General features: G+C 38.9%; 1 protein-coding gene across 1 annotated transcript; it reads left to right on the top strand.

Annotated features, from left to right (window-relative positions):
• Window positions 1–15,055: 15,055 nt before the first annotated feature.
• On the top strand, window positions 15,056–23,063 carry LRRC9 (leucine rich repeat containing 9; the record flags this gene model as incomplete). Its single annotated transcript, XM_080618234.1, is given in 8 exon segments — window positions 15,056–15,154; window positions 15,158–15,178; window positions 16,267–16,320; window positions 16,322–16,354; window positions 16,358–16,403; window positions 17,495–17,643; window positions 19,271–19,372; window positions 23,031–23,063. Coding segments are annotated over 8 exon segments (537 nt in total).
• Between the last annotated feature and the right edge of the window lie 840 nt (window positions 23,064–23,903).

Raw genomic sequence — 23,903 nt, 5'->3', positions numbered from 1 at the left:
AGAGTTGGTTCAGATGTTTGCTGTTAGAATCTGTTTCTTACCTCATCTGTTCCTGATATGTGAAAGTTTACTTTATACATATAAATGCATGTATGATTTCTGTGTGTAGAAATCAGAGCTGAGAGCTTGAAGGGTGCTGCAGACCTTTTTAGTGTTGAAAGCAAAGCCTTATCTACCTAAGTGACAGCAGGTATCTTCTGATCTCAGGACATTTCAGCTGCTGAGATTAAAACAAATTCCCTGGGATTCAGAGCATGCCCATTCTGAGATGCAATACATCAGTTAATGGCATAACATGCCTCAGCATGGTTTTTAGGGTTGGGTTTTTTTGTTTGTTTGCTTGAGGATTTGGGGGGTGGGTAAGGTTTGACCCAGAAACAGCATAGCCACAAGAAACATTCAGAGGTAGGCAGAGATAACCTTGTGGATCTATGTGAATCGTAGAATCATAGGATGGTTTGTGGTGGAAGGGACCTTAAAGATCATCCAGTTACAACCCCCTGCCATGGGCACAGACACTTTCCACCAGTCCAGGTTGCTCAAAGCCCCATTCCAACCTGGCCTTGAACACTGCCAGGGATGGGGCAGCCACAGCTTCTCTGGGCAACCTGTGCCAGTGCCTCACCACCCTCATAGTAAAGAATTTCTTCCTAATATTGAATCTAAATCTTCCCTCTTTCAGTTTAAACACATTCCCCCATGTCCTATCCTTACGTGCTCTTGTAAAAAGTCCCTCTCCAGCTTTCTTGCAGGCTCTGTAAGGTACTGGAAGGCTGCTCTAAGGTCTCCCTGGAGCCTTCTCTTCTCCAGGCTGAACAACCACAACTCTCTCAGCCTGTCTTCCTAGGAGAGGTGCTCCAGCCCTCTGAGCATCTTTGTGGTCCTCCTCTGGTCCTGCTTCAACAGCTCCACATCCTTCTTGTGGTGGGGCCCCAAAGCTGGATGCAGTACTGCAGGTGGGGTCTCACGAGAGCAGAGGGGTAGAATCACCTCCCTCGATTTGCTGGTCACGCTTCTTGTGATGCAGCCCAGGTTATGGTTGTCTTTCTGGGCTGCAAGTGCATACTGATGGGTCATGTTGAGCTTCTTGTCAACCAACACCCCCGAGTCTTTCTCCTCAGGGCTGCTCTCCATTCTCCACCCAGCCTGTATTTGTGCTTAGTATTGTCCTGACCAAGGTGCAGGACCTTGCATTTGGCCTTGTTGAACTTCGTGAGGGAGGCACTGTCCCACCTCTCCAGCCTGTCCAGGTCCCTCTGGATGTCATTTCTTCCTCCAGTGTGTCAACAGCACCACGCAGCTTGGTGTTTTTGGCAAACTTGCTGAGGGTGCACTTGATCTACTGTTCATGTTGCTGACGAAGATGTTAAACAGCACCATTCCCAATACCACCCCCCGAGGATCGCCACTTGTTTCCATGCTCTGTATGTGCATACAGTATGCTGCATTGTGGACAGAAAAATGCTGTTGTTTAGTAAACGATAGCACAGAAGAGAGCAAGCTACTCTCTTCTCCCAGAACCCATTCATCGTTTTTCTATTCATCTTTCTTCTGGTTTTTTTCCTTTGTTCTCTTTATATTTCTTCATGTTACCTCTACTCCATTCTCCACGTCTTTATGTCATCTGTGGCAAAGGCATAACTAGTGCTTTTCAGTTTTTTTCATCATGTTCTTGTCCTTTCCTTGCCCTTTTTCTTTGTGTTGCAAATTGTCTCTTCTCATTCACCAGTACTCATCAGTGCCCCCCACTACAGTTTGTGGGGGCTGTTGCAAGACTAATTTGGAAGTCTCCATAGTAACAGCTGCAGCATCTGTATTTACTGTCTTTGGCACAGATTGGCTCAGTGGTTTCTTCAGCCATTTGTTTAATTTTCATTTGTATTGTTCGAACACAGTCTCATTCTTCCTAACAGTGCTAGCACAAAGCTTAGCATGGGTTTCAGTTCTTTCAGCCTCATTTCTAGCAATATAGCATCCCAGGTCCTGCCTTGAAAACCTTGTCCTAACTCTAGATCACTGCCTCCTTTGTCATTAGTCTTATATTTCATCCTAGTTTGTTTATCTCCAGATACCTATCCCTAAACATCAGGTCCCTCCAGCAGGGATTCTAGTTGTCAGACCAGTCATAATCCTGAAAACTTTCAGTCCTATCCCAATGACCCCTTCCATCTCCAGACTGTAAAAAAGCCAGGCAGATGGTACATGTTGTTTCATGCTGAGTAAGAACTTATGAATAGAACTAGAAAGTATTTTCACAGACTCACAGGGTGGTTGAGGTTAGAAGGTGCCTCTGGATGTCATCGTGCCCAACCAGCCTGATCAAGCAGGGTCACTTAGAGCAGGCTCCGCAGGACCCTGTCCAGACAGCTTTTCAGTATCGCCAAGAATGGAGATATTTCAGGTAAGGAAGTTTTCATTCTGAGTTATGAAGGCAAAGAATAGAAAGTAAGAAAATTATTTCAGGGCAACTCTTCTCTAGTCCCCATTGCTCTCCTTTTCTTCTTTCCAGCATTTTGCACACCTGACTTTCTCTTTTTGCTCTGAGAAGACATCAAATTTTTGGCACAAGATTGTATCTTCAAATGCATTATCTATTGTTCTGTTTTACTTTATTATTGTTTATAGCATGCTAGTTTGCAGAGGCCACACTGAGGTTCCTTTTTGTAGTGTTAAACACTATATAAGCATAGAGAATATGGGCCCCGTTCCACAGAGCTAACAAACTGATTTTCTTGTCCATGTCTCATGCTGTTGGAATAATGACACCACAATTATTTTATTATTCATTATTCTTCACATTCCCTGCCTGCCATCCCTTATCATAATTCACAGCTATATTTTCATGCTGCTTAAATTTGTTTACATTTTTAAGGCATGGTCTCAGCCAAATAAAGATACTTGGCCCTGGCTTTAATCTTTGCACCAGTTTGACAGGAAAAAAAAAGCTTTTCTCCTCTGTAACAGTCTAAGCATCTATGAATGTCCCAGAACAGCGTTTCTGAAACAATAAGCTGAGGCAGAAGGCAAAACCAGCAGTGACCCTGAGAAGTCACTCAAGCATGGTAATTCAAATTTTGGAAAGATCTTGTAAAACATGTGCTTCCTGGCTTGTACAATTGCAGTTACAGAAAGGACATGTAAATACTGCAGATGGCCATGAGGTGGTGCAGCCTTGGAAGGAGCTCTGAAATAGCTGAAATCTGTCCCAGTGGCATTTCTGTGTATTAGGTAGCACCACAGAGAGCCTCAGGTGCTGGGAGTAACTCCTACAGTCATTTGAAGCATGTGTGAGAGATGTCCTCACGTGCGAATTAATTAGATACATCTGATCTTTTCTAGATGAGTGGGTGAAGACACAAACACGTTGAGCCAATCTTTGCCCAGGACAAGGCACAGAAGGGAAAACCACTGGTCATGTTGTGTGACTGTCATTGCAGTGGTTTAGGAATGATCAAATTTCAATCAAATTTGAAAAAATATAGAAGCCTTAGAGATAATTAAGTATTTATTATTTTTGTAGAAATGTGGCTTAATCTAAATTAGGACACCTTTCCTTCATCTCCTTCTCCCCATAATGAAGAGAGATTTTTCTCAGCTTTTCTGGGGTTCATTTAGCATCAGCCAACAGGGCAGCCAGTATGGACTTCTGGCAAGTTTGTCATCAAACTTCTGTTTGGCCTTGGTGTCCTAGGAAGCCTGGGTTTACTGCAGTATGGAAGAAAGAGTTTGGAAGACACAAGTCCAAAGAACACCTGGCTTCACATGTTCCACTGTTCATGAGATTACTTGTATTTCAGATTTCACTGGTTTTAAATATTGAAAGGAGCAAATGATCTTTAGTTGTCTGACTGAAACTGTGAGATGTGCAGTTTTGAAAGAAGATATTTTATTCTTATATATATATTATTCTCATATATATATTATTCTCATAAAATATATTTTATTCTTAGCTGGTATTATGAACAAGATTTTCCTTGATTTTCTATTTATTTTTACAAACATATAATGCTGCTGTTTCCCTCATCTAACTTCATAACTTGCTGCAGAGGTAGAAGCACTCATTTCAGACTCTGAGTTACTCTGTTATTCACAAGAGAGTACAGGAAAGTGGGATGTTCAGCTCTGGGGAAAGGAAGGAGACAGTTGAATCCACTGATGAGTCAGGTCTGCCTGGTCCCATGGTCCAGTGTTAGGCTGCTCTACTGCAATTCTTGGACCTTGGGAATTTCAGTGCATAGGTGTACTTCTGTTGAATCTAGCCAGAGTTCTGGATGTTACACAACAACCCATACAAGCAAAAACATTTTGCAATGCTTTGAATATGAAGCAATTAAACCAAGTTTCTAACAGGTCTGTGTTACAAAAAGATTATTTCCTGACTTGATTGTTATTAATTTCCTAATCAAACTTGCCTCATATGTAATTAAAAACTAGAAACTTTACAAAATTCAAATGCCTTTTATTTTACATAGCTCAAAGATCAGTGTCTGTTTTCTATGTGCAATATAATTGTGGAAGAGGAAAAGAGAAGCCCAGAAAGATTTATTCTATCTATGATCTGCAACATGATGATGAAGTTTTGAACATGGAAATGACAGTAAAGGTCAGTCCTCAGGTTGCTTTCTTGAACGAAAAAGAAGACAACAGTATTTTCAGAGCCTGAGGCCAATATTTAGTCAGGTACAGGTAAGGTACTGCTGCCAAATTTTCAGTAAAATACATGTATTATAGAATCATAGAATAGTTAGGGTTGGAAAGCGCCTTAAGATCATCTAGTTCCAACTCCCCTGCCATGGGCAGGGACACCTCACACTAAACCATGTCACCCAAGGCCTCATCCAACCTGGCCTTGAACACCACCAGGGATGGAGCATTCACAACCTCCCTGGGCAACCCATTCCAGTGCCTCACCACCCTCTCAGTAAACAATTTCTTCCTTATATCCAATCTAAACTTCCCCTGTTTAAGTTTGAACCCGTTACCCCTTGTCCTGTCACTACAGTCCCTGATGAATATCCATCCCCAGCATCCTTGTAGGCCCCCACTTCAGATACTGGAAGGCTGCTATGAGGTCTCCACACAGCCTTCTCTTCTCCAGGCTGAACAGCCCAAACTTTCTCAGCCTATCTTCAGTGACAGGAGGTGCTCCAGTCCCCTGATCATCCTCGTGGCCCTCCTCTGGACTTGTTCCAACAGTTCCATGTCCTTTTTATGTTGAGGACACCAGAACTGCACACAATACTCCAAGTGAGGTCTCACAAGAGCAGAGTAGAGGGGCAGGATCACCTCCTTCGACCTGCTGGTCACGTTCCTCTTGATGCAGCCCAGGATACAGTTGGCTTTCTGGGCTGCGAGCGCACACTGAAGCCGGCTCATGTTCATTTTCTCATCGACCAACACCCCCAAGTCCTTCTCTGCAGGGCTGCTCTGAATCTCTTCTCTGCCCAACCTGTAGCTGTGCCTGGGATTGCTGTGACCCAGGTGTAGGACCTTGCACTTGGTTAAACTTCATAAGGTTGGCATCAGCCCACCTCACAAGCATGTCGAGGTTCCTTTGGACGGCATCCCTTCCCTCCGGTTATCAACTGAACCACACAGCTTGGTGTCGTCAGCAAACTTGCTGAGGGCGCACTCAATTATGCAATTGTTACTTTGTTATTCAGGTTGGCCCATGACCTAAATCAAACACAAAAGTTAAAAATTAACATTTCCATTTGGGCTTGACTCTGACGTTTGTTACATTTACTTAACGTCACTAGAACTTGTGTTCCTCTGTCTATCAATTACTCTACAATGTGTAATTCAGTCTATTGAACTGAATCCTAGTTGCATTCCTATTGTGTAAAAGACGTAATTTTAACGAAAAACAGTTTAAGAAGAATGCACTACAGAATAGGGTTGTACATAAACTATCAGCCTTTCTTTTGAATTTTATGAAGCCCACGACTTCATGCCATTTTGTCAATTGTTCCTGAAAAGATTTTCTTTTTTTGTCAGATTTGACATCTCAAGAATGTAGCTTAGGGGGAAAAAAACTGTAGCAGGCTACAGACTTTAGTTTCAGAAATACATATTGTTATAGTAGCTGCACAGAAAAACACTTCCTCAGGTGGACATTTATATGCATAATTCTGACATGGCATTCACATGCATAACTATCATGTGGCACCTTCAGTAGTCCCCTTTTCTGATGGAGTACCTCGCTAAATATCTGATATGTGAAACTGAAATAGTTTTTGAACTGTCCCATTTTTAACTTTCGTTTGTGAGATGGTGTTATTTCTTATACTTGATGGTAACTGTAATATATAATATTACAGTTTAAAATCTGTAATAATAATATAATATGTAATAATAATAAAATATGTAATATATAATATTACAGTTTAAAATAAACTTTTCTAAAGTTTATTTAGAGTCAACATTAGGAAAGAGGAGAATAACAATTCTTTACTTATTTTACCAAAGGGCCATCTTTCCACTGATCTGTGTTTGCAGTGAGATACTAGCATTCTCCTCTCACCTTGCCTTTTCCTGAGGATCTGTTGCCTGTCTCTGCTCAGCTTTACTCTTCCTATACTTCTTTTTCATAATGGAAGAGTTGCCAGCTCCTTAGCGTCAGCAGCATCTGTTCCCTTCTCCTGTGAACCAATTGTCTATCTGACTTCCCATCTCAGACAGGTCACTTTAATTTCAGGGACCAGTTAGAGAATAGAGAGTTTTCAAATATGTGAAAGTCTTTTCAGTATTTTATGTTAGTTTGTACTTACATTTTATAGTCTTTTTATATTTTACCAGTGGTATAGTATTTTTATTTGCACTCCACCACTTGAAGCTTTTTCATTTTGAAGGCTGCATGTCTGGTAAAACTGTCATTTCTGTTCAGCTTTTGGCCTAGGTTTTGAATTTGAATGGGAACAGCCTGAGCACACTGTAGGACATCTCTAGACTTAAAAACCCTTCAAAAATTTATCACCCGCTTTAATGAATTTACTTCCTTTAATAATATTCATGACCTGGTGAGAAATTAAGCTCTAATTCTTTTTTTCTTTTTATGGAACATTTACTAGCATAAATGTTCTTGCATTGTGATGTGTGCTCACAAGACAGGATTGAGCCAGGATGCACACAGGGAAACAGAATGGGGGACTAAACTAGGGTAATGAATTCTGTGCTATTATTATCAGCCCACAGTTTTGGTGCCCGTTGATATTATCTCCAATTTGAATCACGATATTAGAGTGGTATTGCTATATCACCCGTCTGACCTTTATAATGGTCATTTCATTTTAGCAAATAGAGTAACTTATCTGGAGCATACTAAGCCTCTCCCAGCAGACCCCATAGTGAGCAAGGGGAGTCCCAGGCACTGGATCCCATTAAGTATATTTAAAGGTTAAATGCAACTGATGTTTTAACTGAAGTTTCTTCTGCAACACTTTTAGCCATACAACTATTTTCAAAACTACACTGTCTTGTAGCCCAGCCACGAATAATTTGATGTGAGCCATAACCACATGATGACTTTTGAGGGCATCAGAGACTTCAGCAAACTGCAGTTCTTGAACCTGAGCTGGAATAAGCTGAAAAAGTCCTAGAGTGATATAACATTCCTAAATAATAATAATGTGTGATAAACATGTTCCTAACATGCTCAGTCATGACATCATACACAATCCATGGCATAGGGTACATATAAGCAGCTGAAATTCCTGGGAAAGCATTCTAACCGTGACCACAGTTCAAAAAGCTTAAAATCTGGTCCTGCACCTTATTAATTCTAAAGACACTTGCAGGGTAAGAAGCCTTACGATCATGTTATGGCATCTTTGTTCTCACAGTGCCTTCACTTCTTTTTGTAGTCACAGCCTAACCAAGTAAATGAGCTCTTGTGGCTTTTTTTCCTGAGACATCTCTGAAGCATAATTCCTTCCTTTTTTTAATTAAATTTATTGGTGGCCTGTGCCAGATATCAAAATACAAGCCCTGGCTTTAATTTTGCTATCTCAGCTTCACTGAAAAAGGGGTGGAGCAGAGACAGTTCCTAGCCTTGGTGATGCACATAGACACTGTTAGTCTCTCTTACTGCATGTGTCTGCAGCTGCACAGCTGTGTTGGCTAGAGCTTTGGCAATACTCAGCCCTTTTACTGACTCTTATTCATTCCTATTGCCCAACCAGGTTCTGGAACAAATGTTCCCCTCTCTCCTTTATTCCCTTTGAATCAGTACATTTCAACATTATTTAAAGGGCTCAGTCAGAATCCGCAGAGTTAAACCTGACAAATTTGAGTCATTGACAGACTTTTAACAAAGCTTTCTACATTATTATTTAACACTGAATTTAATATTTTGTACAAAATGAAGTTGGGCAAACAGAGTACTTATCTGAAGAGAACTCTTTTATTATAACAACAAGCTGACAAAGGAACAGGACTCCATTGGGGTACCCAGGAACATCCTGGGTTGATGCTGGGTTGTCTGTGTGGGCTGTCAATTAAGCTTCAATTAATTTTTTCAATACACACTAAGATATAAAAAGAAATAATAAAAGCTACCAGTTCCAGTCTCTGGTTCTCTGTTGTTTCTACTTATGTTTTTATCAGATTAAACTTTTAATTTTGCTGTGTTCTGCACCACCAACTCTGTGTGTCCACTTGGTAACTCTTGAGTATTACACATGACTAAACCTGTGCCTCTCCAGAGCTTCTTAGGTATTAAACCCCAATGTCTAGTTAGTTCAGTTCAGAGCAAAAAAGAAAATCCTGACTCCTTTTCAGACAATATTCTACTGTTGAGCTTGAAAGTGATTGCATTTTGCTTATCTTTTTGTCAAAATATATCTATATTCCGCTCACAAAGACATTATTATTCAGTTGATTTCTACAATTCTATGGTTTTATGAGAAGTGTGTGTTTTATCTATTATGTTTTAAATTAGTGGGCAGTCTAACATGTTCTTCATATACAGGATATGTTTGTGGTGATATCTTGAAGTTTTAGTGACACCTCTAAATCCTTTAAACATTTCTCACATGTCTTATGAAGCTTTTTTTGTTGATTTTTGTAATATTGGCAACAGGGCAAGCTTATATCCATCTGGTTTTCCGTCACTAGTTCTAGTGCTTTTCATCGTTCAGTGTTCCTCAGATACTGTCTTCCATTGTGTGAGTGTGAATTTGTCTGCTCCTAGCTACACATTTTGCAATTTGTTCTATGTGCTTTTTAAATAGGGCCGCCAAGTTTAAACTACTGTTTATAGCTGAGCTTACTAACATCTTTATGTCATCTCCTAATTTACAAGGAAGGTAGTAAATTGGTAGATAAATTAGCTCTTTTCTACCAGGTCATTGAGAAAAAGATCTTTTAGCAGAACATCAGCAAGAATACTCTGATGATTTTCTTTCTATCGTTAGATTTTGAGATACATCCTTTAAGCATTTTTTGTCTATTTACCAATACACAAAACCTTCACTTTTGGACATCATTGCTTTTTATTACATTCTCAGACAGAAGCTATTAATGTTATTAATGCATTTAAATTTCTATCAAAAGCAATTTAATATTAATTTTTGTTTCCCATGCACCATAGTAGAATTATTAATAAGGCCACTAACTTGTAATTATTTACTGTGTTGCATATCAGCTATTCTGTGATATCTAAGGATGATATCAAACTAACTGACCTATTTTGGTCATCCTATTTATCCTAAATACTCTTATAACTTCAGTTCATTAATAACCTTCTAGAACTTCCCAAGCATACTATTATTTGTATGAAATGAATAGATAAGTGGCTCAGAAAGTTCTTCAACTGGTTCATTAATGTTCTTAATTGAAAAATGCCTGCTTTAAACAGTAGATCCAGTTTCAGATTCTTTTTAGTCATTAACAAAATATAAAGTATTTTTTATTAATGTAAATTCTGACCATCCCATCATGGTTCTTCCCAATCGCAAATTAAACTAAGCACTTCTTCTGTATTCTGATTGACTATTTTAAAATCTTTAGGTAGGATCAAGCCTGTAGTATTGGTTGAATTTCATTAGGTCCTAATTATGATCTCTAATTATATTAGCCATCAGATTTTCATTGACATTTTTAGCTTTCATTTTCAGGAATCTGTGCTTCTAAAAACTGATTTACTATCACTGCTATAATTTTTCCTGGTTTTCATTCACTTCTGCTGTAGTGGAATTAAAGGACTGTAGCCTGACCCAGTACAGCTCATGAATATTTGCTGTAGTCTGTAAGCTTAAAAGGTGGAAGATTTTTTAACTGTAAATGAAAAAGTGTGTAATGATGAAGCATTTAGTGTTTAACCTTCTGTGTCTTTAAAACTCTCTTAACTGTCCTTCGTATTTTTTAGCTGCAAATTTTGTGTCACTCATTTTGCTCATGCTCTCATGAAAATTCCCCTTTTAAAACACCAAGGAAAAGGACATGCTTACGAGATCACTTGCGTGTGTTTTTAGACAGAATTGACTCTTAAAGCGTTACAAAGTCCTTAATCTACTTCCTTCATTTAAAGATTCTAGGAATTCAAAATGCTCTGGAAGTATTTAAAAGGACAGTATCAGTGAAGCTTCAAGAATACTGAACAATTTTTTAAAGAGCAAAAACACTGGTGGCAAAGATAATGACAGAACTAGACTGATTCAGGACATTGCAGCCAGCTCCTTTGCATTCTCTCTCAGATCAGTAGAGATTGGCCCTGAGAATTTTTCATTAGATATATCACAGAATCATAGTAGCTTAGCTTATTTATTCTGCCAATTTTGAACCCAACTTTTTCTTGATGTCACGAAAGTATAATATTGAAATATATTAAGACATTAGTTCTCTTAGTAAATTCAATAAACATAAATTCTCTAATGCATATAGCAACACAGGTTTTTAATACTGTCCCTTCAAATATACCCTGCCCTAAAATTTAGAGGCTTAGGCATATTTCATGTCTAAAGCCAAATGGACTTTGCCATATGCGTATTGAACCCTCTAATTCATTTCTCATGATCAGTCAGGACTAAAATTACACAGCTCTATGAAATTCCGATATGAAAAACAGATTGCAAGAAGAGAGCTAGTAGGTCTAATTTCAAACCACCAAACATCAAGAATAACTCTTTCAACATTATCTCTCACCTTGAAAGGCTACCTAAAATTATAAACGAATTAAGCAGTCACTTGATGAGTAGCTGGACTGAAGGAAAAAATGGTTTGCCTTATGAAAGAGCTTTGTCTTTGGGTTTTTCAGTGCTTAATCAGCTGTGAGTTCTCAGAGTTTCTCAGATCATTCAGAATAAGTCTCTCCTGGATACTCTAGTGTCAGGCATTGTAGCTGAGCCAGTATTGCAGCCTTTCCTTCACTAGGATCATCAATTTAGAACTCTCATTCAGCTGCTCATTTCATGGAATTTGTAGAAGTCAAATAGTGCTTGTCTGAGAAATTGGGCTGAAACTCACAAATAGATTTAAAAATTACTGGTAAGGTTAGCAGATGGATATACAGACAGCACAGTCACATTAGCCTTGTTCCTGTAGGAAACTGAGCTAGCAAAACCACGTAAAATTCAGTAGAGGAAGATCCAAGGTCATCCTAACCTGTTCTGATCCATCAGCTGAAATCATGTTAATCTACTCAGCATGAAAGGTTAAAAGCTCCCCTGTCAGTTTAATTTGGTATTAGAATATAGAATAGCTAGAGGAAAACCCGTTTCTGCTGATAAGCGTAGTGTTTCATTCTGAATACATTAGGGAATTCATGTTTAGAAAAAATGCCAGGAAAATTCATTCTTTAGCATGAGATATGTTTTGTGGTATCAGAGAGAAAGGATTCAGAAGTGGTATAATAAGTACTTTGGAAAATAAAATAATATAGCCAAAAAATGTTCTTTAGTCACCACCAAAGCCCATCTAATAGTACTGAATATTTAAATATTATTTGTCTTAGATACAACCTAGATACAATACTGGATATTTTGGCCCCTCACAATGCAATTTGAATTATTTTATTGGGACTCTGTGATCTTTTCGCTATTGTACGATTGGCTAATGCTATAGTATTATCAGAAAGCGGGAGTTGTAATCATACAAACAGGTTGTGGATAGAAACACTGACACCCTTGTCTTTACAGGAAGTATGCTGCCAGGTATCTGAAGTCAGATCCTGTGTAAGAAAGTTGTTTGTTTCACAACCTGGGCAGCAAAATATATGATTGATATTGACATTTATTTGTTTCTGTTCAAGAATATTTCAAACAAGAAAATTTGTTAATCTATGATATAGGGAAAGAGTAGTTTGTATATAAAAAGCATGAAAACCCATAAAATTAGGATAACTTATGCTCTAACTTTGCACTGAGTCTCTTCTAGATCAAATATCCAGCCTTGGTGTTAGGCTGAAATCCTGTTTCTATTAAAGTCCTGTTGCAGAGTGAGGGTGTGTAAAGCAGACTAGCCAACAAAATAATCCTGTATTGCAGATGGATTTAAATGGAATAAAGGTATCTAAGATCTGATGCAATAAAAAAAGAGAAAAAGGTCTATGTTGAGATACCTTCAGCTGCAAAGGTGCATTTGGGAGCTGGCTTACTTATGTTTTACAATTCTTAGTTTTGGAGGAGGAGCTGAAATTTTTTGAAGTGTAGCTCTGTGGCATAATACGGAAATATCACATCCTGCATCCAAGAAGTTGCCATAGATATTAGTAGGAAATGTACACATAGAAACTGAGCACCGAATACACAGGTGGAATTAGTTTACAGCCTAATTGACTGGCTGGTTTCTTTCAATTCTAAAACTGAGTTTTATTACAGATCACTAACTTAAATCTGGATGACCGACACTCTTCAGAAGTTTCAACTTTGAAAAAATGGAGCATTTAAGGTGGGCATCATTTAGCAACAGCAATCTCTCACAAAGAGAAGGAATAGAGTCTTGTCTTGACCTCACTTTAGATGAAAACTACATCTCAACACTAGATGGTACTATGTTTGCTGTGGTAGTGATAATGCAGACTGTTACGCTGGGACACAGTATAATCATTTCTTTATAGTGAAGTATTATAAAGAGTTAGTTTTTACTTGCTGCCAACAAAGTGAGGTTTTCAAATATTAAAAATTTTAATTGCATCTTTAGCAGAACCGAAGAGTGGGAGTGAGGCAGAACAATTACGTTCCAGTAAAATGAGTATTTCTTTTTTAAATGTGCATATTTATCTATGTTTAACGATCTAACTGATCTAATGATCACTGATCTAGTTACAGTTGGATCCAATAACACAAACTGTGACACTTGTAACTTGTTTTACCTCCTGTATCAGCCACCTTTTTCTATTACAACTAACAGGATTGAGTGATCTTGGTTATTTTTCAAGGAACTTCAAAGCTCAACCAAGATTACACCACATAGTACAAATAGTAACTATCTTGTCAGCCTTAAAAGACGTGTTTGCAAATCTGCCTTACTCTCATCACACTTCCACTGAGAACAATAGAATCACATCTTTATCTGGTTTAAATAAAACTGATTGCCTAGTAGAGCTATACACAAATAGTAACTTTATGTCAACAAAGAGATTCATCATTTAAAGGTAAATCTTTATTATTTCAAAACTAATTTGTTTTTATTCATTAGAAACACAGTGTTTCCCCACTTGGTCAAGCATAGAGGAAGCTATACTTAAACATAATTGGAATTTCTGCCTGTGAGTGCTGTATTCATCCATCCTTACAGTGGAACCCAAACTGTTGAGAACCGCAGTCTGACATTTTTTGAGTAATACTCATTCCCAAGATGGAGGCATTGAACCCTCCAGGTGTACTGGACTCTAAATACTCTGCAGAGATTAACATCAGTTATCACATCAGGTAGGCTAAATCAAGGTTTACAATGCATGGAATAATTCTCTTAAACAACAAGCAATTACACCTGCACCAGTTCCAGATCTTTTCAGTTTACCTGGAGTGCTAAAGTATGTATTCTAAACTTTGTTGACTGGATTCAGACACTAATGGAACTCTGAGGCCTTGATTCTTATTTATGTTCAGACTCTGTAAAACTGTGTGAGAGCACAAAGACTTCTAAGGCAATGTTGGTACAGTTTTCACTTTAAGGGCTTTCTTGGTGGTTTGAGTATTGAAAAGTGCTATTAGCCTAAATTAAGATAATCTGTATTTTGTTAAGCAATTTCTCAGTTTTGAGTCATGCAGATGACAGCTGAAGAAGGAGCTGAAAACAAAGTAGTCTGAATGTGCCTATATATGGATGTTTTAAGGTCATATTAATAAACCTGTGCTTTTTTCTACTTAGGGTTTAACTAATCTTTTGATTTGGAACATAAGAAATTGAATAGCCTGAAAACAAGATCACTACCAACTATTTGTATTATTCTATCATCCCTCTCTCAAAGCCCTAGATGGCACTGCAGTAGTAAATTATTGTGTGTGCAAATTATTTCTATGATTTTTAAAATGGTTCCTTAAGATATCAAGACCCAGTTGATCAAATTTTTTAATACATGTGCAATCTTTTCATATACTCCCTAACACTCTCTTGTCAATTTCTGTCTCTCTTTAGCCATTTTGGATTAGAAATTGCACTTTTTGTGTCCTGCACAATTGCACAATGGTGTCCTGGCACATTGCTAGGGCTCCCAAGGCTTCAACTGTAATATTTGGAACTTAAAAATTTCTAACACCTGTGAAATTAGTGTATATTACCTACAAATTTATATTGCAAAGTAACTGAGAGAACACAGACTCTCTGTTAATCTCTTCCATAAGAAAACATGCATTCAGGTCTGCTCATATAAACATCAAAGAGCCTGAAAGCTATGGAACTAGAATTTCAGTAATGCAACATAGAAGCAGAGATGACTGTTGAAAGCCTTTGCCTTTGGTGTCAGAATAAAATCAATTGTTTACTGCTGGATAAAGAACTGTGAATTTGTTGTGAGATTTTCATCAGGGTGCTTCTTTTGTACCCCATTTCTTACCCCAAAGCCAGGATGTTATGGATCTGCTCATGCTCTGTATCTAATTTCTACCACTTTTCCATGTTATTTATATTCTCAATCCTTCTGGTGCTAACAGACCAGTTTAGAAATGTGTGCAATGTGAATTTACAGAACAATAATCTCATGCCTTTCAGTGGTTAAATCTTCATTCCTAATGCCAAGGTGGGTTCATGACATCGTCTTTTCAATATTTTGTAATAATATTAAACTAATTTCATTTCATTGAAAATGGCCTTTGATCTCCTTCAATACCCTGTTTGTGGGTTTTCGTAACAGCAATCAATCAGCACAAAGCTGATTGCAACCACTGTTTCCATTTTGCAGTATTGTCAAAGTAATCTGATCAATTAATTGCACCAAACTTTTTTAAGCACTTTAAACTGACCAACCATCTTTCTAAAGATCAAATATCTGAATAATGTAATATCTGATAAATGAAAAATATCTGGGCAGAGAAGAGATTCAGAGCAGCCCTGCAGAGAAGGACTTGGGGGTGTTGGTCGATGAGAAAATGAACATGAGCCAGCTTCAGTGTGCGCTCGCAGCACAGAAAGCCAACCGTATCCTGGGCTGCATCAAAAGGAGCGTGACCAGCAGGTTGAAGGAGGTGATCCTGCCCCTCTACTCTGCTCTCGTGAGACCTCACTTGCAGTATTGTGTGCAGTTCTGGTGTCCTCAACATAAAAAGGACATGGAACTGTTGGAACAAGTCCAGAGGAGGGCCACGAGGATGATCAGGGGACTGGAGCACCTCCCGTATGGAGATAAGCTGAGAAAGTTGGGTCTGTTCAGCCTGGAGAAGAGGAGGCTGCGTGGAGACCTCAGAGCAGCCTTCTAGTATCTGAAGGAGGCCTACAAGGATGCTGGGGAGGGACTATTCATCAGGGACTGTAGCGATAGGACAAGGGGTAGTGGGTTAAAACTTAAACAGGGGAAGTTTAGATTGGATATAAGGAAGAAATTCTTTACTGAGAGGGTGGTGAGGCACTGGAATGGGTTGCCCAGGGAGGTTGTGAGTGCTCCATCCTTGGTGGTGTTCAAGGCCAGGTTGGATGAGGCCTTGGGTGACATGGTTTAGTGTGGGGTGTCCCTGCCTATGGCAGGGGGGTTGGAACTAGATGATCTTAAGGTCCTTTCCAACCCTAACTGTTCTATGATTCTATGATTCTATGATAAAATATAATTGACAGTTTTGCTAATGTGTTAGCAGAAGAACATTCTGTTTGATTCATTATGTTTCCTTTTTACATGTATTGTGTCTGAACTACACTCACATTGAATCAATACTGCCTGGACAAAAATCTCCCAAATCAGGTAACAAAGAGGCAGCAGCTGTATTGAAAGGTGGCCTCTCATGGATATGGACAGCAAGCACTTGCTAAAGGGAGCAAGAACCATTAGCTTTTAAAATACACTTTATCACTCTTTTACTTCACTGAGGTGGAAGAAGGTGTCTTCAGTATCAGTAGCTTTGGATCTCCCTTTTTTAACCCTCCTATCTTGAAGAAACCCAGTATGTTGTGTGGGTTTTGTTTGTTTTACACACATACAGTATTTTAAGCATCATCTAGTTGGCTTTTCTTTCCTAAGTTCTTTGTGAACAACTTGTTAGTACACTTCTTCATCAAACTAACTATACCAGGCTGCTGTCCTCTGTTCTTTGGATTTTATTGCATAGATTTTTACCTTCTTACAAAGGATTTCATTTTGAGTAAGGGAGCCACCTACCTCTTTCTGGCTGCTGGTTTGATCTGGGAGAGCGTGTACCTGTATCTCTGATCAGATTGATCATTGATATTCTGTTTTCATTCCTATGTGCAACATTACATTAGAAAATGTTAGGAATATATTCAGATAGTGAGGAATATATTGAGATACTATTTCAGTTCTTTGAGCCTGACCTGTGAAAATTCAGCTGTCTTACACTGCATAATATTCTGATGGCAGTCACAATCTCTTGTTAGAATCAAGAAGTTCAGGCAGTTCAATCCACAGTACCTTTTATAAGCATAAAGAAGATCTTTGTACATTCATCCAATGTTCTTCTGCAGTGTTGTGTGCAGTGTTAGCAGTCATTCATCCTGCCACTAAAGCTCCGTTCTTTTGCTCATTTCATAACTGATATCCTTTTCATCATCCTCTGAGGGAGACAGCCATGCTTCTTTCTTCTTCCTTTTGCCGTCAACATTAGATCAGCCTGTGTCCTAAAAAGCATTTTCAAATTACCTTTCAGTTTGCATTTCTCATCTATGCACTCTTTCTGGATTAAAACTTGCAGGACCTGTCAGGATGCATTTACTTATTTCTGCACATACAAGGCAACATCCATAATCAAATTCAGTTTTATAGCATCAGTCAAGTCTTGCAAAGTGACCATGAAGAATTCCTTCTATACATTGGTCAAGTTTTACAAAAGTAACAGTGACAAAGCATCAGAGAATCCTGCCAAGTGTAGTTGTTGTGTGCATACTTCTCAAGACTTCACCCAGCTCGTCTTGTTTTCATTCTCTGCATATGCTCAGCACCTGAAGTGTGAGGAAAAAGATGAATTTGTTTTCAGATTTTCTGGAGAAAAGAGCCATTGGCAGAAGCACTCATGGATATGGGCTCTCTGGGCTTCCATCAGAGTATGACAAATTCCTGTGCTCATTTTGCTTATCTGTTTCCTCATGAGAGATGAGCATTCTTTACACAGAATGGGGGCTCAAAAAGGATTTGAAATAATAGTTCAATATCTGTGCAAATGCCTCTCCTGTTGATGGGACGGATTATTTTTCACACTAATGCCTTCCAGCTTTCTCCACCTTCCGTTTTTAAATAACGAAAAGATCTAGCTTTCTTGCAGGCCGCTGAAACTTGGCCGGTGTTCCCAAACTTAATGAAAATCAACATAAGTACTCCATGCTTCTCAGCCAGCGTTTTCAAATTTGACTTACTCAGAAGCACTGATTTAAACATGTCAGATTCTAGCTCAGTGGCTGCTACCTAACGGTCTTCAAGTCAATAGTGGCATGGAGATTATGTCATTATTACTGTATGATATGAATAACATTTCCCTTTTTTCCACATATGCAGCACAGAAGTATTTATTAAACAATTATGCTTTGCTTCATGTTTATTGATACTTCTACCATCTTCAGTTCGTAATGATCCAGTACCATTGTCCAGATTCCTTTTGTTTTTGATATAAACTGTTTCTCACTTTCTCCTTATGTGCATTTGCCCTTTTCATCATGGGTTTTGGTTTGGGTTTTTTAAGTTTAAACTTCTTACTGTCAATTTCTTTATCTTCCCATTTATTATAGCTGCTTTTAATTTCCCACTATCTTCTATTCTTGCTATCTTCTTATTGACTGTTGCATTCTTTCTCAACTGTGAGAAATTCTAGGAACAAAAAGGTTCTTAAACCTTCCCCAGATCCTCTTGACACTTTCTCTGGAAGTTGAACTAGCTCTTGTTTTTTGTAGCCCTGTGAGAGAAGCCTGTGTAAAGTGTAAAACATGCACAGTACATATTTACACATCTAACACAAATTAATATCACATATTGACATACAGTTTGGATGTTGTTTTGTTTGTGATGTTTGAATGTAGTCAAGTCAGATCTACTACCTGCTCAGCATTCACCAACATTTAGCGGGTTTAGAGAAACTGAGGTTGCTAAGCACACTGTTTCATTAGCTGGGTAGTAAGGAAGAAGCAAAGCTAAAATTCGAACTCTTTTTTCCCCTTCTCTTTCTTTGTCTATTAGCTCATGCTACCTAATTACAGGTCAGATGTAACAGAAATTAAATTTGACAGGCAAGTTACTGGAACAGTGCATGTTGTTTTATTTTGCCCTATTGTCATTCAACTGTTGTGAGAATAAACACAAGGGTTGCCATAAGTATTTTACTAAATTAAACAGCAGTTTACAGCTGTTTTCATGTCCTCAGACTTCTGTGACCAGAGGAGGAGGGCTATTTATTTGATTGATTCTGATGGTCTGGATGCAGAAAATTTGATCTAGCTTCCACAGAGCAGAACTGGATATACTTCCACCTCCAAGCAGTGCATTTGTTTCATTTTTCATCAGATTATTTCATCATATACAGGTGTAATTCCTATGAAACCTCTTTCAGTGATTAGTGAAATTGCAGTAATCCGCATATACTCTTTATAATTATTTTTATATTTTGGGGGAATGGGAAGTGCTGAAGTTCCTTCACCCAAGGAAAATTGTGGCATCATTCTCCTGTTTGCTTTATTGGCTTAGGGATACAGAATTTGTAGAAAACTGCCCCTGATCCTGGGCTACAATGGAGTTACTAATGTGGCCCATCTACAGTATAGCAGGCTAAAAAACTTGAAATTTCTGGTTTGGCAGGGTAGATATGAGCAGCTTTTCTGTACATGCACTCAAGCATTTACAGTACTTTCCTTACATCCAGTCTTCACTCTGTGCCTTGAACCTGTAGGGGACAGTCTTTTCTGGACTTGACTTCCATAAGAATGATACTCTAGGTTTAATTCTTGCCCTGGCTCCAAGGTCCTTCAGATACTGAACACTGAAATTCTCCCATACTGCACCACCATGCCTCACTTGTCTCTTACAAGGGCAGAGAAAGGTGACCAGCATGTGGAAGAGGTATTTGTCAGCTGATGGCCTGAAGCAAGTTGTACACTGAGGAAATTTTCTCCTCAATATAAGCAATACTGACAATAAAAATTGTCCTAAATCTTGTTTCTCAAGATGTCCAGATTTTATTTAGGAATATACTTTGCTATAAATAGAGATAGTGAATAGATAGATAGATAGATAGATAGATGGATGAAATCAAACACAGCTTCCACTGTCATTGAAGTGGTCCAAAACAACATGCAAGTAATTCAGAATATTTATGAGCTGCTTTTGCTTAAGATATATTTTTTTCTGGAAAGGAATCCAAATCCATTAAAGAAGATTCCATGTATTTACTCTTGATATATTATGAAACTATATGAGCAAACTGAAGGACTTCAAAGTCTCCAATTTCTGCAGTTGGTATTGGACCATAACTGCATTAAAAGGATTTCGTAAGGTTTACTTGCTAGACAGAGTGTTCTGCTGACTCATCATCAGGAGCAAAACCAAATATGAGAACCAAACAGTTTACAAGCTTTGGTAGAATTTCAGAAATCTTTTCTGGACTTCCAACAGAACTCAGGAACAGGATATTTTTTTTGATGCTCTTTATTCAGTGGACTAAATACGATGGACTGTTTTCAGACAAAATTCCCATTCTATGGATTTGCCTGAGTAAAATTACTGATATTTTCCCAAAAATACACATATCAGTTGCGAGATTTTTGAGATCTCCTAACATACAGTGTATTTTTTAACTTTTGGACAGGAATCATCTGAACTAGAAAAACTTCAATTTATTCCCAGTCTTAAGGCAATCTCAAAGCTTTGAAATCCAGCTACTATACTCGCTGGCATTGTTAAACTAGATGTGCTTTAATTTTATACAATGAATATTTACTCTTTATAATCAATAAAACTATAAAGATTTCCATTATAACCAGGTCATTCCAAGGAATGAGCTATTTTTGTTTGAAGGCTGAAAGCTTCACAGTATACATGATGATCACATTGACTCACTGTGGCTGTCTCAGTGCAGTGCTGTGATCAGAAGGCACTCATTCTACAGGATGCTGTTCTTCATAGTGATGTAAGATAAATTTAAAATGTATGTGTTTGCATGAGTATGTTGCAGTGATGGGCTGTCCTTTCAATATTCCAAAGCAGGTCAGATCTGTGAAGAAAGATCAAAAAATGTTAAAGGATTTCTGAAATACTTGATTTTATTTTTAAAATGGCTCAATAGCAATCATCTTCTTTGTTTTTTTGCACATCATTCTTTGAAAAAGTCCCAAAGGGAAATTTCAGGCTTCTTTTTTTCCAGACATACTTCTGTTTTTCAGTGTAGTGCTGTTGGTTTGCCTTTTTTATCCCTGGGAACAAACTGTTACAACAGGGCAAAGGAGACTCTAGCCTTTCTGATTTTATGAATACGTAGTTATGGGACAGAAAACAGCTAACATTTTCACAGAGTAGAAAAGGCTTTCCTGGTAACCATAAAAGGACAAATGGAACTCAGTGGGGCCAAGTGTCTGCAAAAAGTTTGTAGCATCTCAGCTTCATATATTTAAGTATTTTAGCACAGCTGAGATTTACAGTAGCATCAAACATAAATGGAAACAAAATTTATTTTTCATTGTTAGTTTTGAGAAAAAATGTGTCTTTCTAAATTTCAGTTGAAAATATAGTTCATATGGCATTTTTAAATAAATAGACCCTTCAAGATTAGGTGGAAAGTTCAAGTTCAAAGTTCCCCTTAACTTCCTTTTACCATAAACCAGCAGTTTCTCATCTAAAACAACAGCTAGAAACACAGCAAAGAGAGAAGGCCAGGGCATTTTGGAGCAGTAGTACCTATGGTGCAGTCATGTGCTCTGCTTTCAGTGATTGACTCAAAAGCATATTTTTGCACCTACGACACTTTTAAGTCAACTTTCAAAGGGTTATACTGAGTGTGGAATGAACTGACTCCTGAAATGGATGATGAAATGGCACAAGAACGTCAAGCAAACTAAGTATTACCTAGTAATGGCAAGAACAGTCATGCTCTTCACAAAGAAAAAACCCAAACAGATTCCTCTTGACAAATTGCTGTTCCAAGGTTCCCTTCTTCAGAACTGCAGGCTTACACTTTCTCATGAAGGGTATCAAGGTGTTGGGCTCAGCTGCCTCCTTTACAATGTGGCATTAAGGAGTACACCTCACAATGTATTAGTAAGCATCAGTTAGTAGAATCATAGAACAGTTAGGGTCAGAAACAACCTTAAGATCATCAAGTTCCAAACCCCCTGCCAGGGCAGGGACAGCACACACTAAACCATGTCACCCAAGACTCTGACCAACCTGGCCTTAAACACTGCTAGGGATGGGACATTCACAACTTCCTTGGGCAACCCATTCCAGTGCCTCACCACCCTTACAGTAAAGCATTTCTTCCTTATATCCAATCTAAACTTCCCCTGTTTAAGTTTTAACCCATTACCCCTTGTCCTTGATGAAGAGTTCTCCAGCGTCCTTGTAAACCCCCTTCAGATACTGGAAGGCTGCTATGAGGTCTCCATGCAGCCTTCTCTTCTCCAGGCTGAACAACCCCAACTTTCTCAGCCTATCTTCAAACGGGAGGTGCTCCAGTCCCCTGATCATCCTCGTGGCCCTCCTCTGGACTTGTTCCAACAGTTCCATGTCTTTCTTATGTTGAGGACACCAGAACTGTACACAATACTCCAAGTAGGGTCTCACAGGAGCATTTCAGATACCTTATCGCCTATCATTTTCAATAACATTGCCTATTAAAAGAGGAAAATGTTGCTAGCCTTTTCTGCCTGCAGCACAGCCTGCATCTCAACACTTGGCCATCTGCAAGGCTGTTTCCTAGTGACATCTCTGTAAGGCACACAGTGCACTCAAATACTCATATGAGCTGAGTGCCATAAGAAGCTGCCATGGTCTAGGCTAACTTGATGAGGAATGTATAAATTTGCCCATAGCATGCCACTCTGTCAATACAAAGTGTCAGTTACTTACGGGCACTTAAAGTCGAAAAATGTTGCTCAAAGGTATATAGCTATTTCTGCAGTTTGGATTCTGTTTCTAGGAGAGTAGCATTAGAGTAAGATTTGGTTCAGCTACTCGTTTAGCTGAGAGATATATCAGATGGATTTCTTGGACAAGGACCCCATCACTGGGTTAATTTATATTTTCTTTGCACAGGGTTCTCTCAAGAAGAGCTGCTTTTCATTGCTTGTGTTTTGTCTGCCAGTAAATGCAGAACAGAGGATGAGATCAGACTATAAGCCCCCAGAACAAGTAAAGCAAATGTTATTCAAATTCCAAGGACAATATTCATGTCACCTACAAGGAGTGCCACATATGGTTATCGTAGTATTAACAGATTTTTTTTTTTTCTTTCTAGATAGACTCTCTGAAGCAACCTCAGGTTTTGTAAAGTCAGGAAAAATCAAAGACATACTATCTGCTTCCTTTCTTCACTACAGGATTTGGTAAGTGTAAGAACATATAATAGATTTTTTTGGTTGATACCAGTTTATTCAGTGGATACGCTGGAGGGAAGGGATGCCATCCAGAGGGATCTCGACATGCTTGTGAGGTGGGCTGATGCCAACCTTATGAAGTTTAACCATGCCAAGTGCAAGGTCCTACACCTGGGTCACAGCAATCCCAGACACAGCTACAGGTTGGGCAGAGAAGAGATTCAGAGCAGCCCTGCAGAGAAGGACTTGGGGGTGTTGGTCGATGAGAAAATGAACATGAGCCAGCTTCAGTGTGCGCTCGCAGCACAGAAAGCCAACCGTATCCTGGGCTGCATCAAAAGGAGTGTGACCAGCAGGTCGAAGGAGGTGATCCTGCCCCTCTACTCTGCTCTCGTGAGACCTCACTTGGAGCATTGTGTGCAGTTCTGGTGTCCTCAACATAAAAAGGACATGGAACTGTTGGAACAAGTCCAGAGGAGGGCCACGAGGATGATCAGGGGACTGGAGCACCTCCTGTCACTGAAGACAGGCTGAGAAAGTTTGGGCTGTTCAGCCTGGAGAAGAGGAGGCTGCGTGGAGACCTCAGAGCAGCCTTCCAGTATCTGAAGGGGGTCTACAAGGATGCTGGGGATGGATATTCATCAGGGACTGTAGTGACAGGACAAGGGGTAACGGGTTCAAACTTAAACAGGGGAAGTTTAGATTGGATATAAGGAAGAAATTCTTTACTGAGAGGGTGGTGAGGCACTGGAATGGGTTGCCCAGGGAGGTTGTGAATGCTCCATCCTTGGTGG

This window comes from Psittacula echo, assembly GCF_963264785.1.
Source record: "Psittacula echo genome assembly, chromosome: 5".
In the NCBI taxonomy this organism is placed as follows: domain Eukaryota; kingdom Metazoa; phylum Chordata; class Aves; order Psittaciformes; family Psittacidae; genus Psittacula; species Psittacula echo.
Note: the sequence above shows the minus strand (reverse complement) of the source record. Positions and strands in the feature narration are given on the sequence as shown.